Source organism: Mytilus californianus, unplaced genomic scaffold (genome assembly GCF_021869535.1).
Source record: "Mytilus californianus isolate M0D057914Y unplaced genomic scaffold, xbMytCali1.0.p SCAF_1, whole genome shotgun sequence".
Lineage (NCBI taxonomy): Eukaryota > Metazoa > Mollusca > Bivalvia > Mytilida > Mytilidae > Mytilus > Mytilus californianus.
Window position 1 is genome coordinate 80330238 of NW_026262581.1, and position 16362 is coordinate 80346599.

At 30.9% G+C, this 16362-nt stretch overlaps 1 protein-coding gene across 1 annotated transcript in view; it reads left to right on the plus strand.

The window, feature by feature from the left end:
* LOC127738043 (adhesion G protein-coupled receptor E3-like) overlaps window positions 1-16362 on the plus strand; it is a 65259-nt gene that overhangs the window by 21864 nt on the left and 27033 nt on the right. The window contains exons 7-16 of the mRNA XM_052249121.1: window positions 188-304; window positions 1959-2062; window positions 3332-3517; window positions 4859-4921; window positions 7730-7841; window positions 10319-10426; window positions 10968-11040; window positions 12643-12754; window positions 13649-13695; window positions 15867-15984. Of these exons, the coding sequence (XP_052105081.1) occupies window positions 188-304; window positions 1959-2062; window positions 3332-3517; window positions 4859-4921; window positions 7730-7841; window positions 10319-10426; window positions 10968-11040; window positions 12643-12754; window positions 13649-13695; window positions 15867-15984 (1040 nt within the window). The remainder of the gene's footprint in view (window positions 1-187; window positions 305-1958; window positions 2063-3331; window positions 3518-4858; window positions 4922-7729; window positions 7842-10318; window positions 10427-10967; window positions 11041-12642; window positions 12755-13648; window positions 13696-15866; window positions 15985-16362) is intronic.

A 16362-nucleotide genomic window follows, 5' to 3' on the forward strand; every position in this document is an offset into this window, starting at 1 on the left:
ATGACTACTGACCTAGTGTTACCCTATGGGTTTTCTGAATTTACCTTCATAGTTATCCAACATAATGACGGTGCAAAATAAAACTGCTTAACCTTTATCCAAATAGGACATATTTTACGTCTGCACAGAATTGCTGCCTATCATGAACTGGACTGTTGATACCAACATATTATTATTTTTATTACAGATTCCGTATTCTGTGCAGCCGAAACAGACACATACACTTTTGGTTCATTTAATTTGACTTGGAACGAAACAAACACGGGCATTACAGCATGTTCTTCCTGTCCTGAAGGATTTAATGGTAGGATAAACATTAAACTAGTAGTGTAATAAAAAAAGTTTTATTCCTAAACTAATTTGTGTTAACACTTAACGCTATCGCATAATCGACATGGCATCTACTAACTGATATACATGTAACAGTTGCGTGGCTCCAAGTAATCAATACAATTTCGTTTGTATTTGTCACAGTTGTAGCAACAAATTTGATAAAGTTTTGGCATGGCATTGGAGTTGTGTGTGTATGCGCATCAGTCTGATATTTGAATAGCTGTATTAACCATTTTTAAGGATATGCTTTTCAAAGTGAAGTTACTAAAAATCAATCAACTTAAACCCATATAAGTTGCTTTGAGGGTCAGTTTGTCTTCAACGACGGCCATGATATCTCTACCCTACATTAGTTACTTACGCAAAACTGTTCATTTACATTGATAAATATGACAAACTCCTTTGAGAACCGTAAAAACTATTTGATCGAAATTTTAAAATTGAATGTTGATATTTAGACAACATATTTTTCCCAAACAAGCTATAATTTTCTTTGAACAAAACACTTCACAAATAAACTTGATAGCTTAAATTATCATTGTATTTTATAGACATTGAGATAAGAAATTCAAATGATAATCTCAAAACAAAATGGAGGAGGTATTATCAGAGCTTTTTTTTTTGGACACTGATATTGCAAAACTGGTTAAATTATTCAAGACTATCCAAATCCTGTTATTTCTTTTACCAATGACCAAAGCAATATAATCTTGACAGTAAAGTGAAAAAAGTCACTTATTATGTCATAATGACAACATAAACATGTCGAAATTGGCATGTTTGACAAAAAATTGCCATTTTTGACATACTTATGAGACAAAATATATATTAGCCCATCATGCCCATGCTTTATTCATAAAATATATTTTGCACAACATCTTTTTTAAAAAATACTTGCTACAGTTTACACAGTTTTGAACTGAATTCAAAAATTTAAAGTATTAATTCAAATATGTAAGACAAACGTCAAAACTATCAAAACTGATATCTGTCAGACTAATGTCTTATAAACATATGAAGGGTGTTATTTGATTGATTAATTATACTTTTTGCAATGATGTCGGAAGATTTCAATGAAAGTCATATTTTCATTGCTGAGAAACATTTATAACAGAAAAATATATGATGAATGTGTCAACAGTCTTAGAAGAAAGTCATCAACGTCGATACCAAGCTTATATTTCAAGACACAAGACACACTACGCATAAACAAAACTTCTCAGTTGCGCTAGAACCAAATTTGTGGAAGGTCAAATTAATTTTCACATTGCAATCATTCAAAAATCAAAAACATTGTTTCAAATCCGGCAAGCGAAGGTTTCCTAATGGTAAGGTTAATAACACTTCTGTAACTGTTTAGCTTTAAAATTTGTGTTCATGAATGGCCTTCCACATAGCTTACCTTTTTTAATTATTCTGATTAACATGAACCTTTTTTCTCCTTCTTGTTATTTAATTTTCATGTATTAAATCCACACACTCACAAACACACACACACAGTTAAATGTGGATAAAATTTGTAATTCGTTGTTAGATAATTATTAAGATTGCCTTTGCATTAACATGCACCTCCTTTTGTTCAGAGTTGATGTTGTAAAAACTTATTGATTTGTGCATTTTTGTAGGTTTGGTTTCACGCAAATGTAAACTGGAAGATAAGTCCGGAGTGTGGGAAACATCAAATGTAACTGACTGTAAAAGACAAATTTTCAAGAACCTAATAGACCAGGTAGTCAAGTTTATATCCATCTTAACACGCTATACATGTTTTGATGCAGTATTCCGTTGTCATTTTATTTCTGGATAACAGTGATTTGTAAAGAACTTTGATCTTAAGCCAGTGTAGCTTTACAGGTTAATAATGCATTAATTATGATCGATTTATTAAGTAATGGTAACCTGCCCAGTAGCAAAATACATGTTTTTCCAGCGAGAACAATGAATAAAATAATTGGCATGCAACTTCAATTTACAATATAAAAAAATATATATAAATGTAGAATTTGTACATTGCTACAGACCATCTTATCACCATTGAAATGTTTTGGCAAGGAGTTTTCAATGTTTTAAAAGCGCGGCTTCCTACAATATGGAGCATCGGGTAACCCCATTCAAACCGATCGTGACTGTCTATTTATATTCCCCAATAGCCAAACGAATGTCCACTTGCCATGGGTCTTACTGCCATTTGTTAAAAGTCCGAGTACGCATAGTTCTATACCTCAATCATCTGCAGGTAATTATAAGTTTGTTTGGAACACATTAAAGCACAATCAATTACAAACAAATCAAAATACGAGAAACAAAAGTCATCTAACTATTGTCTTGGTGTATTTGTTTGTTGATCTGCTTCCTTATTGACGAATACCTGACATTTCACTTTATTCTTTTAAGGATAAGTGAAGTTTGGTGAATGTAAAACTATTCCGTTCAAATAATATTTCCTAAATAAAGGCAACACTAGTATAAAGCTGTTCAATAGTCATAAATCGATAAAACGAAAACATGAAGAAACTAATGTATAACAAAAACTAATATATTCAAACAAGAACCAGGGATTATCATGATACAACATTAAAAATCAATAGATTATAATAACTGAAAAGCATCATCATGAAAAAATGGAGATGTAAAGCTTTCACCAATAAGAAGCAAATATCGCAAGCAAAATCAAAGCAGAACATATTTAGAGGTCAACTTTCATTCTTCAAAAGTAAACACGTGATATACAATATATCAAGCGAGTTAAACCAAGTTATGAAAATAATAAATTGCAACTTTGCAAGCTCTGCCATCAGTACTAAAGTTCTTAAAAAGAAAAGATTACACCCAACCTTCCACCTCAATAAATAAAACTTAGGATAAATTTTGCAGACAACCGTTGATAAGGTTCTTGATGCTGAATTTGAACAAAAAACAAATTCCTCATTCATTTTGAAATCAAACATGTCTGGTTTGTTTATCTGGCGTTTACAAAAATATAATTCTATTGTTTTAGCTTGACAATATTAACGATGGTGTTCAAAACGTGTCAATCGAAGAGATCCTTAGAACATTTACACACTCCTTGAACAATCAGTCTTCTTTTATATCAGGAGATATCAACAGTGGAGTTATCATTCTGGAGAAATCCACTGTTATTTTCTCCACACAAAGTGGAAACATTTCATTGGCAGAAACAGAGGTAAATTTCTTTGTAAATAATATTTAATCAAATGTTTGCTCTTTGTGTTATAAGCTTAGCGTTTAAAGTTTTAAGGTCTCAAATTTTTGCTCTAAATTTCAACCTTTTATGTCGTGTGCCTTTAACGTAAATCATTCAGTGTTTCACTTTTTCAAAAAGTTATATTTTTTTCAGATATCCACTTGTAAAAGAATTTTAGGGTTAAACGGTCATTTTCATCTAAAAACATCATTTAAATAGTCTGAACAATGAATTATTCAGTCATGTTCAGTCAATTCAGACAATTCAGTACTGTTCAGTAGCTTTTTCAGACAATTCAGTATGGTGTTGATGTGAACAGGTAGATTACAATTACTGAACAGACTAAATATAGACTGAACACATCTTAAATTACGGCAAGCGAATTGTTTGAACAATACTGAATTTAGCGCACTGGATACGTCTGAAAATTAACGGAGAGACTAAAAATGACCTATTAATTTATTGTTCAGTCTTTTAAGAACTGTTCAGATCAAAATGACCGTTTCAAATAAAACAAAAAGTATGGTTTGCTAGTGAACAAAATGTGACTAGTTTAAAAGGATTGATTATTTATTTTATTTGATGGATTAGCTTTGGTTAAAATGTTCCACTCAATCAAATTATGACAGCCTGCATTGGGTTGAAAAAACATCTACTACCAATTAAAAGAAAATAGTTAAAAAAGCATTTCGAATTGTACATCTTCGCAAGCAATTCGAAGGCATGACCTTGATTTGGGCTAATAAATATAAAAAAAAAAGGAATTTTCGTTAAAATGATAAATATATATTTGGAAAGTTAAAACTGAAAATTTCCACTAAGAAAAGATAACTAAACACCTATAGCTTCTTTTGTTTAACAGTAAACATATTGGATTATAATAATACAAGTATAAATTGCATTTTGTTAATAAAAAAAATATTAATAAAAAAAACCTCAGTATTACATGTTTCTTACTGACATGATCGTTCCTGTTCATTTTAATACTACCACACAGATGATTACCTTTAATTATTTTACTTATTCGGTTGTCCTTGAATTTGATACCCTCAAATTTGACTTCAAGGAATCGTTCATGCAATATATCGTATGATAGCTAATAATAGTTTTGAGAGTAAATAATGCAAAACATGCATGTAAATGAATATCACAAAACTGCATACTGAATTTCACTAATACCATTCTACAACAAAATGTAAGGCTATTATTACTCGTTTTATAATCAGATGACGGAGACTAGCAGTGAAAAAGCACAATTTGAAATTATAAGAACAATACAAATGTACTTATAGATGTTTATATGTATACTTTTTTTTTCAGGCGTACATGTCAGCTACAAACAGCTTATTGTCCAGTGAAACTGCAACACATTTGTGGCAAGAGGTATCTTTAACGAATATATCGAATAGGTCAATGGTCCGCTACATCAAGTACTTTGTCAAACTTTTAGAATTAATAGAAATCTTATATATAACAGACATCAGACAATACTATACTTAAACATTAAACGAAATACCCAATATAAACACGATAAGCGACAAAGAAAACTACTGAACAACAAGAACACGGGTAGTAACGTCGTCATATCGAGGGGCGTTTAGAACAGGGTTTTGGTCATAGTTTGGTTCAGTTGGACATGATTGTGTTCAGTGTTTTAATGACAAACAATGACAAAACATAAACATTCTGAATTCTTGCCAATGGAACTTCTGAACATAAATTACATAAAAAGCTGGTAATTATCTTTATGTTTAGTTAATATGTTAGTGAATTCGAATTTGTATCATATAGTTAATAATTTGGCACGGAATAATGCTTGCGTACGTCAAATTGTAAAAGTTGCTTACTCATTTAACAACCATAACCATATGTATAAAGAAATCTGAACCTTCAACAATGAGCAAAACCCATACCGCATCGCATAGCTATAAAAAAGCCCCGATTGAATGTAAAACAATGCAAATGAGAAAACCAAATGCCTGATTTATGTACAAAACAACAAACTAAAAACAAACATGATATACAGTAACAAATGACAACCACTGCATTACAGGCTATCTTTATATAACATCTATCTTGGAACTTAAGTTATTTTTCAATCATATTTGTACAATTTCTCATACTTAATACTAGAACGACTGAGCTTTTTTTTTCATTAATGAAACTTTATTGCATAAAAGAAATAATGTCCAAAGGATTAAATGATACTACACAATACATTTATATAATATGACAAAAACATTATCGTTTTTTTTCATCCGTAAATATAATTGATAAACATGATCATTATATCGAACTAGTTCTACTTCTAAATTGTGATCTTTTATATATTTAAATTCGGAACTTTGTAAGTAATTGACAACTTACTTCATCAAAAATCTTAGGTACTCTTTCAACTAACTTGCATTTATAGTTTTTTTAAGAAAAGTTTTAACTGTTGTCCATAATGAAATGTTGTCCCGTGCAGAGACTGCTACATAATTTTAATGCCAAGACTTTCTTTAAACGTCACATCAGGTCAAAACTGTAGTTTGGTTTGGCGTCCGCTGACTGATAGGTTTTGCAGTTCACGTTGCGTCACAAGATATTACGAGCCCAGTGGTCAACACTTCTGCACTGACATTAAATATCATTCATGCAGTCATGTTCTGTACATTTACAGTTATTAAAATGTTTTTCTGCTCCAATGCACAACTTTATGGAATATTTGGTTTCCATTGCTCTTTAACTTAATCATCGTTTGTTAGACTTCCAAGTGTTTAGATGCGGGCACCACCGACGAGTCACCAACATACTTCAATTTTGTAAAAGATATTTTACAAAATAATGATTTTGAGGGAGACTTCTGAACCTTAGTCTTAATATGTTTTTCCTAAACCATTCTGATTGTCTGTGTTTAATCTATTCACAACTTTATAGACTTTGGGTGATTAAGAGATTGACATATTGTATAGACAGCTGCCTTTTGTTGAAGACTGTATGGTGTCCTCTCGATTTATATCTCGTTTCATTGTTGGATTATTTTTTATCATTGGTGTATATCCCCCTTATCTCCTTTTATTCTTCGTAGACATAATCTGGTTCAAAATAAAACAAGAGATGTGAAGGTTGCTAGAACACAATGTAATTTTTTTAAATGACTAGCTACTACGTTTCGCAGCTTTAAATATACGTCTTTAACCATTTGACTAGTGATGCCGCTCACGTTATCTGTAAACCCCGATAGAGTCCATCATTGACGTACGGAGAAAAGATTCTAGCTGAAACAGAAGCAACGCTTTCTGTTTTTTTGTAATTTATTTTACTGAATGCCAGTTCGTTGAGTTGTGGTTATATAAATTCTATTTTAGGAAACACACGAAAAGCAAAAACTTCTAATGTACGGTTTGCCTATTTCGCTGACCAGATTTGGTTAAAAAGGCTTCTTTTCTTTTAAGTCAATAAGTAAATTGTGTATATCTTTTTTTTTACAAGCGCTTTTAAACAAACAAACAATATTAAGGTGAAACAAATGTGTATTAATTTGGATCTAAACCATGACAAATTTGATCAAAACCATGACGAATTTCTAGACACTTAACTGAAGCATGTCAATCGCTTAACCAAATAATATTAATTTCGATATTTTGCTTATCCTGCGTTAATTTCTTCAAAACAACAATTTCAATGTTGATTGTTTGACTTACAATATAGATTCAAGCATCTTATTTGCTTTGTATTTGCTCATTTGAAAATAACTGAGGCAGTAGTTCTGGGAAATAACCTAACCGAACCACGACCAACTGAACCAAACTATGACAAATTCACTGTACTAAACGCTCCTCAATATTACGGCGTTACTTCCCGTGAAGAACCCCAGAACAATTTAATTTGTATATCTAAGATACTTGTTTATCATTACGAGTCAACTTGTTATTTAATTATCTGCAGTTATTTTGAAAATGTCTAAAAAGTGCTGAATCTTTCGATCTTTATGCAGATAAGCTATAAACTGCAAGTGTTTTAAGAACACAATTTATTGGTAACAAATAAATATATATCACCTTATCAAAATATTGGAAGAGAAAGAGAATATCTTAAATAAATTGTTAAAATAAAACAACCTTTTTTTTCGAATTTTATATTACTTCGATCAGATTTGTTACTCAAATATATTATACTGCGTTATCAATAAGAATTCTTCTTTTACAGGTTGGAGATAATAACGCTGCTAAGGTTTTGAACATAACATCGACGTTTACTAGTGTTGTATTAAAATCGCTTCAAAACAATTCATCATTGAAAATTTCGAAACCATCATTAGGTAATTCAGAAACAAATTGTTTAAACTTATATGAGCATTAGATGTTTGAATTAAGAAAGAATTCATAGCCAAAGATTTGTTTTCATTTGACCATGGGTTGGACATTGATATTCGCATTTTACAAGTACGGTAATGTTTTGGCTGTTCCGTTTAACTCCCCCCCCCCCCCCCCCATATTTATAAACAGAATTTTCGTTATTTTGTATATGGATATCGAGTGTGAAACATTTATCTGAAATAGACAACGAATAATTATAAACAACAATATTTGAATGAACACTCATTTAATACCAATCATTAATAAGCGCTTGTGACCTCTTTCAAAAGAAATATGTATTCAGTTTGAAGATGGCGCGCAACGAACACGAATGTTAAATTGTGGGAATGTTTTCATCGACTTACTCCGTTGAAGTAGTGTGTCACACCTTATAATACATGAACTTGGATTCATAACAATATTATCCATCAAACTTAAATGGAATGTTAAATATCTGACGGAATGCAATCATTCTAATGCAATCATTTATTATCAATAGTTCTGATTTTGATGACAAAAAGTCCTCTATTTTGAATTCTAGAATTTATTGACATTTTAATTCTTCAATAATGAATCGTTTTATGAAATTTTCACCGTAAAATAACTGAAATGGTATGATTTGTTTAATTTGCATTAGAATAGAGATAACCGTATTGTATTTGAAGTTTAGCCTACGTAAAATGTGGGTTTTACTCTTGCAAATTGAATTTACCTGGTCGTATAACTAAGCTGGGCGTGATGCAGAACAGTCAATTTGGTACATTAATGCTTTTGTGCTAAAAGTAGATGGGTCAATATCCCTAATGCGCCTCAAATTAAGGAACGCAAAAGTTGTACCTAAACAAAAAATCTCTGTGTAGTGTTATTAGATATGTTTCTATTTTTAACAAGTAACTGAGCTTAACCATTTGTGCTGATTTGGAAAGTAGAGGACCATAGAATAAATGTGTAAAAACTATGGAGTTATTAAATGTATGCAAAGAACTAAATTTTCAAAGAATTTATTGTGTGAAAAAAGGGATTTTTTGCCTCGTTGAGCCGCATCACGAAAGGATTTTCGGGGTGTGCTAATTTACGGAAAAATAAATCTCACTTCGTACTCCGAAAATTTAACCACATATGTGAAAATGTCTCAGCTTCAAAACGAGCCATCATACATATCCAAGTTTACGATATGAGCAGAGGAATTGAGGAAAAGGCTCCCATTTTACCGCCTACCTGAAATGAATTGCGTATCTGTTCCCAGATATACTGTGGTTATACTGGTTGACGATATATAGGTCGTCATATTAGAATATGAGTTAATTCTTGATGAGTTGAAGAGTTACAAAAGGGCGGTTTCAACTAATAGCTGTTCTAATAGAAGAAGATCAAGATATTCAAATTTAAAAGTTAAGATTTATGCAGACATTTTGCCTACTATTTATCATCATTCGGAGGAATATAGAATAATAATAGTATATCCCAAAGCAATAGGTGAACTGATTTGTTTACCTATCTGATATTAAAAAAAAAGCATGAAAACATGATTGTTTGAGATATATAAAGTGTTTTAAAGATAACAATTTATTTGTGACCAACAAATGTATCACCTTATGAAAACATTGACAGAGGAAAAAATTATTGGAAAGATTCAAGTATCTAAATTTATATAAATCTCATATAAAGTAAAAACTTATCAAAGATGCAAGGCTCATGATTTGATTCACCAGACGCTTTTCGTCTACATAAGACTCATCAGTGACGCTTGAATCAAAACAGTTAGAACTTCATGAGAGATACAAGATAAAAGAAAGATAAAAAGTTAAAAAAAACCCACTAAATTATTAATGATATATTATTTAGGTATTCAGTTATTAGAAATAAAATCATCATATATACCAGGATTGAAATTTAGAAGTAGTTGAAAGCCACTCATTTTTTACACAGAACTGTTTACGGTAAAAAGAAATTTGAAAACAACGTTACTTGTAGAATAAGAAAATGATGCTATGAACTTAACACAAGGAACCATCATAATTTTTGAACAAAAAATATAATTTTGATGTTTTCGAACAATTTTATAATTTAATACAACCAGGAAAGTAAAAAACAATAACTTATGATATATAAAGCATATTGCAATATACACGTATTTGATACAAAATCTAAGGACACACGGCAACCACCATAGACGGTGAAATCTGGGAAAGGTGTGTCAAATGGACAATAACTTTCCTTTCAGACACACTTTCAAAGTTGGTAATAAATGCATGTGTATGTCCTAATTTATGTAAGTTACATATTTTAAAGGTTTGTATATCATAAACACTTCTGATTTTTTTGTCTTGGAAAATATTTAGGAGGATCTAAATCGCTTTCAATGTTTTCGTAGTTGTAATTTTTTATTGCATATGTAACGGGTCATTTGAAATGTCTAAAGTTTATTTTACTTTTTTAGAAGTGGAAATAAACAACAAAAATGAAGGGGACATCACTTTCAACGCGTTGTTTGATCAATCACTTGGCAACGACGACCGTCTTTTCTTAGCAAAAGAGAGTTTGAAAGGTAAATATATAAAAAAAAAAGATGTGGCATGATTGCTAATGAGCCAACTATACAACATAGTCCACATTAGTCGGATTTCAGCAACAATAGGTCATGCATGTTTAGTTGTTTTTAGTTCTAGGGTTTCTGTGATATGGACGTATACTCACATATAAAAAAACAATTTTAAGCCAAAGTAATTTATATTTGTAGATTCTTGCTCATCACTTTTTCCAGATTTTAGTACTTTTTTTTTTAAAGTTAAATCAAAATGATTACTTGAGCGTTATAATTATATGTATATTGTTATAATTCCAGAACAGTTAGTCCTATGCATTTATGCGAATAGGATGCCTTTATATGCAGGTTATGCTTAAAATTTGTAATAAACTACTATGGTATGAATAATTGGAAAAGCATTAGCTTTATATATATTTTAATAAAAAAAGAACATAGGATTAGTGAATCTGAACGTTTGTAAACTTAGAAAATACCTTTTTTTTTTTAATTTCAATTATTGATAACAAATATAAGTTTTTTTATGATTGCTATATATTTGTAGAAAGGACAAATACTGCAGGATACATAGCAATTCATTACAATACAATAGCACACTTATTACCAAGAAAAACAAGGTAATATTGAACTATTTGTTCTAGAATATTGATCAATTCGCTAAGTTTTAGCATCTGTATAGTTTATTGTGGGCACTACAAGTGATCATGTCTTCCTGTAGTGTTTATTACGTTGTTCTATGTCAACGTCTATTAAGTACAGCAATCGATAATGATGGTATGACGGAATGAATTGTTATCACAAGATTAAGTATTTTTATTATGATTTGTTATTTATGTTGTGTTTTTGTTATCAATTCTATCTATTTTATGTGATTTTTATTGTATGGTCTTTACTGTACATTTATAATATTCAAAATTAAGACGAGGGAGAATTGAGATATCTGAATCTTGATTTAATTCAAGTTGCATAGCGGGGCTTAATCGGTTTTCTAATCATAGATCAGTCCATCTTTAGATAGGTGTTTTAGGATATACTCATCAACGAATTGTCCAGTTATGGTCATTGATGCGGATAAGATATTTAAACATTTTCTGTGTATTCGGAAAGTAAATAGTATGACACAGTCGATGATTTTCTTGTATAACAAAGTTTAAAAACGTGCACGTGGCATAATTTGCAAATGACACTTCTACCTTATTGATATCCTTTCTTTAACAGCACGAAGAATTTTCTTTAAAGATTTTCTTTCAGTATTTTATAAAACAATATAAAATATAACAAAAGGAAATTTAAAAATTTAAATAACATGTACAAAGAAATCAGATACGAAATTTACCATGCTTGTAATGTCGTTTTTCTTCTTCATCATCTGTATTATGGTTTGTTTTAAAAGGAGGTGGTGTGATTTTTTTTTATAATCACGTTTAATATTCATTTCACAAGTTCTTTTGTATTGCTGTTTAATGACACTGAAAAAGGTGATCAGAAATCAGTTTTAATGAATATAACGGCAACCAACCTTATCACAAACGTCATCAAATAGACTGTCCTTATTCATATTAAAAGGTAAGCCCCGCCGGTTCAGTTGAAAAATTAATGATAATTATCGCGCAAGATAACCATATTCTTATCATAACCGGGGATTTTATCAGTAGTTATTGTATGTTTTATCTTTTTCTTTATTCAAAATATTACGTGTTAATGGCCGACCTTTCGTAATTCTTTTAATTAATTCCCCTATTTTCAGACTCGGGAAGATTTAAAGCATGACCTATAATATAGACACATGTTAATTTTTGAAAACTGTATGTTGCATTTAGATGTCGTTTGGTAATTGATGTCGTTTTGTTGAAATTTCATTTAAGTGTACCAGAATTGGCTTCTCTTTCTATATGTGAAGCCCATCAATAACTGTTGTTGGCAATACTTGAACCTTTGTCATCCTTCCAAGAAAAATACAGACGCATTGACGTCCTGCAGAGTAGAACCTATGAAAATACCAAACTTTACATTCATATACAGGATGAGTCACAAAAAATATATGTCAAATTAAAATAAATAATTTCAACTTATACCAGTTCACCATGATTTAAGTCATTTTCTTAAAAATAATACTTCTGAAGAATTTAGATGCAATAAATTCATTTGGAAAAGAGTTTAAGTAATTGATGGGCAAGTATAAGTCGATCTATGGTGATTCTGAAATATTCTTTTCACAGTGTCAATAGTCAGGAAACAACAGTAGTAACGTCAGTTCTGTCACTGACTATACCAGGAATCAATCAGCCTACTTTGAATCCACCATTACATTTATACTTCACACATACGCAGGTAATACACTGTATATAGTACATCTTATTCAATTGATACCTGGTGACAGATGATATTTGCTTTGCAAAGATTTTTTTATACAAATAAAAACAAGTAAACAAAATATAAAAAAAATGTTTGAAATGACAAGCAACATGAATTTATCAAGTGTTGGCACACTGAAAAGCTATTAAACCAAGAGTTCCAAGTGGTGAAGTTGATATCATCCTTTCGAAAGTTTTGCGGACACCATCACGAGGTGCACGTGGTTGACCGTTATGGAATATCTATTTCATAGATGACGACGGACGGATAAATTCCAATCGTCGTAACTAAAATCCCGTTATCCTTTACCCGAATGTGACGTACCGAATTAGATTTATCACCGGGTTTGTACTAACAACAGCAGCACGACGGGTGCAACATGTAGAGCAGCATCTGCTTACTCCCCCTGAGCACCTGAGATTACCCCCGGTTTGTTTATTTATTTTTTATTTGGGGGGGGGGGGGGGTCCTGTTGCTCAATCTTGAGTTTTCTATGCTGTGTTTTGTATACTGTTGTTTGTTGTTTGGTCTTTTTCTGCCATTTTAATTTCGACTTGTGAGTTTAAATGTCCTTTTGGTATCTTTCACCTTTCTTTTCCACAGTGCTAGGTACAGGCATTTACGAGTTTCCTTTAATGGAATGTCTATCTTATGTCTTTGTTTTCTCATCTTTGTCTCTAAAAAGTAAGATATTGACTTTTTCATTATACAATTTTAACATTAGAATTCAATTAAACGATTTAAACCAGAGCTGACTTAAAAATGTTTTTACATTAAGAAAAACGAATTCATTTACAATGCTTTAATTGGCATAAAAAAAACCAGCCTATCGATTTGACATATTTTCGAAGTAAAAATTATATTTTGCAGACACACGTCAAAGGATTAAGATGTTCGTTCTGGGATTTTACTTTACAGTAAGTCTTAACTTCTTTCAAGTATGTTGTCACGATATCCCAATAGCATGAGTTCCAATCCGGGCGAGGAAAGAACAAAAATTTGCTTCCGCAAATTTGCAGATTTAACATTTTTCTGCTGATATTTAGGGTAATTATATATATATATATATTTATATATTATTTAAATGCCTAAGAATGTAACTTTAACACGCTAATGAGTGCTATAATAATAGTTGTTATATATTTTGTATTCACGCAATATTTCGTTAAATAAAATAGCTTCTTCAAGCGCGTGCAGCCATCCTGGTAAAGTCGGATGATGTTTAGAAATTTTGCAGCTTATCGTACATGTCCTTTAAATATATGTTTGCAAGTACATTTCGATTAATATATATATATATATATATATATATATATATATATATATATATATATATATATATAATAACTCTAAATATCAGCACAACAATGTTAAATCTGCAAATTTGCGAATGCAAATTTTTGTTCTTCCCTCATATATATATATATATATTAGGTAGACAGTTTAAGCAAAAAAAATACCCAGATATCTCGATCACTGTTATGAGTCGATTTCAAGAAGACATTTATTTGAATGTTTATTAAAAATCATAACAAACATCATATCAAACATAACGAAATATCAGTGTTAAGATTTGATGGCATTCAAAAGTAATATAAAGGTAGTATACCGATATCTGTAAAACACCATTAGTCCACCTTTATGATATAAAGAGCAACAATGAAGCGCTATGTCTTTGCATTTAGTTTTTTCAACAAACTCATAGATACCTGGCTTAACATTTTGTACGCCATACTCGCGTTTCGTCTACAAAAGACTCATCAGTGACGCTCGAATCAAAAAAGTTAAAAAGGCCAAATAAGGAGCGAAGTTGAAAAGCATTGACGACCCAAAATTACAAAAGGTTTTGCTAAATACAGCTAAGGTAATCTATACACCAAGTGCGTGTAGAGATCCTGTTGTTAATACACCATGCATTTTCTTTTCAAAACACACGCGTTTAAACAATCACAATGGTATGAAGTGTGAAAAACAATGAATAATTTTGTGCGTTCTAAGTTTTTTTCTTGATTTTCCTTGAAATGAAATGCTCAAACCCCCAAAATAATTAAAAACCAGGGATGATAAACGCTTTGCAGAATCTATATGACTAAATAAGACCTAAAAGGATAGCCAAATATATATGAAGTCAACTTATCCTAAGGAAATATAAACTTCGAACGAAGTGTGCCTACATGCGTTAACAGGATAAACACCATGTAATCGCGTCGTCTGAGTCAAAAATCTAATGTACGGAATAGCATTAAAATCGGTAATAAGTTCATATGGACAAAGTATAAATGTACGATCTATGTACAACAAAGTTAACGCATGGAGAAAATGACATGGGGGCAATACAAATCAACGTCAGATTAAATAAAACAGACAACACCATGATTGCAAAATAAAAATCGACAAACAACATTTTACAACACAAAAAAAACAGGAATCTATCGATTGAACAACACGAAACGCGTAAATATGTATTCATGAAAACGAAAAGCATAGTCATTGTTATACTCCACCCATTCGTAATAAGTCTAAAATAACAAGTTATTGGTTTCACAGTTTTACTTTTCTTGATAATCTTTTTGGAGTTGTTTTTGAGTTACAAATATATCTGTTAGTGATATCATCATACGGACAGTTTCCAGTACATCGTATTAAACTGGAATATGTAAAACGAGAACGCGTTGGTTGGAAAGTTATGTAGTTAGTTTGAAGGAATATCTTTTTTTTTAATATTTCAAACAGCAACACATATTTTGAATTACAAAGGCGTCTTTGGATATATGGAAGGCTAACTTAATTTTAAGAGAATAAACCGTCTTTATTTTCAATATCGATGTCATGTAACAAGTGGAACAATGCAGCGAACAAACAAAATAATTTTATAGTAAGCCTGGTGACATTATAAGCTAGAAACTTACTTTAAAATTGAACAGTCCTTGTACCTTAGGTGAATGTCGTTTCAATTAGTAAGCAGTTTTGATTTGCTATTAACGTATAATTACGATTGAATGATTGTTTAACCTATTGAAATATCGAAACAGTTTTTGTGTTAACCAAGCTGGAAACTAAAAATGTAATATTATTTTTTATTACCAAGAAATAGTGGCTTTTGGTCAACAAATGGATTAAAGACCGTTTTAACTAATAGTACCTTCACAGAATGTACAAGTAATCATTTGACTAACTTTGCTGTTCTACTGAGTTTATATGAAATAGTAAGTATTAATTCGTTTATATAACTAAAAATTTAATATGCAACAACTTTATTGAAGATACAACTGCTCATGCCTGTTCCGGTTATTGACATTTTGTTTGGCGCGAAGATAGTTCTAATAATAAATGAAGCAATGTAGCAAACATACAGATTACAGACTAATTCAATAGGTGCAAAAGCCTAAGATACAATCAAAAACTATTTCTTGGTCCCTGTCTGAGACTTAATTTAACTCATTTAGCTCATCATCTACATTCAGATTCAGTATACCATCAAAACCATTATACAGCAATATGAAAATCAATTGAGATTAAAAGACTACACCACTAGTATATAGACGCTTTAGAACAGTATGGTTGTCAGGAACTACTTCGCATCA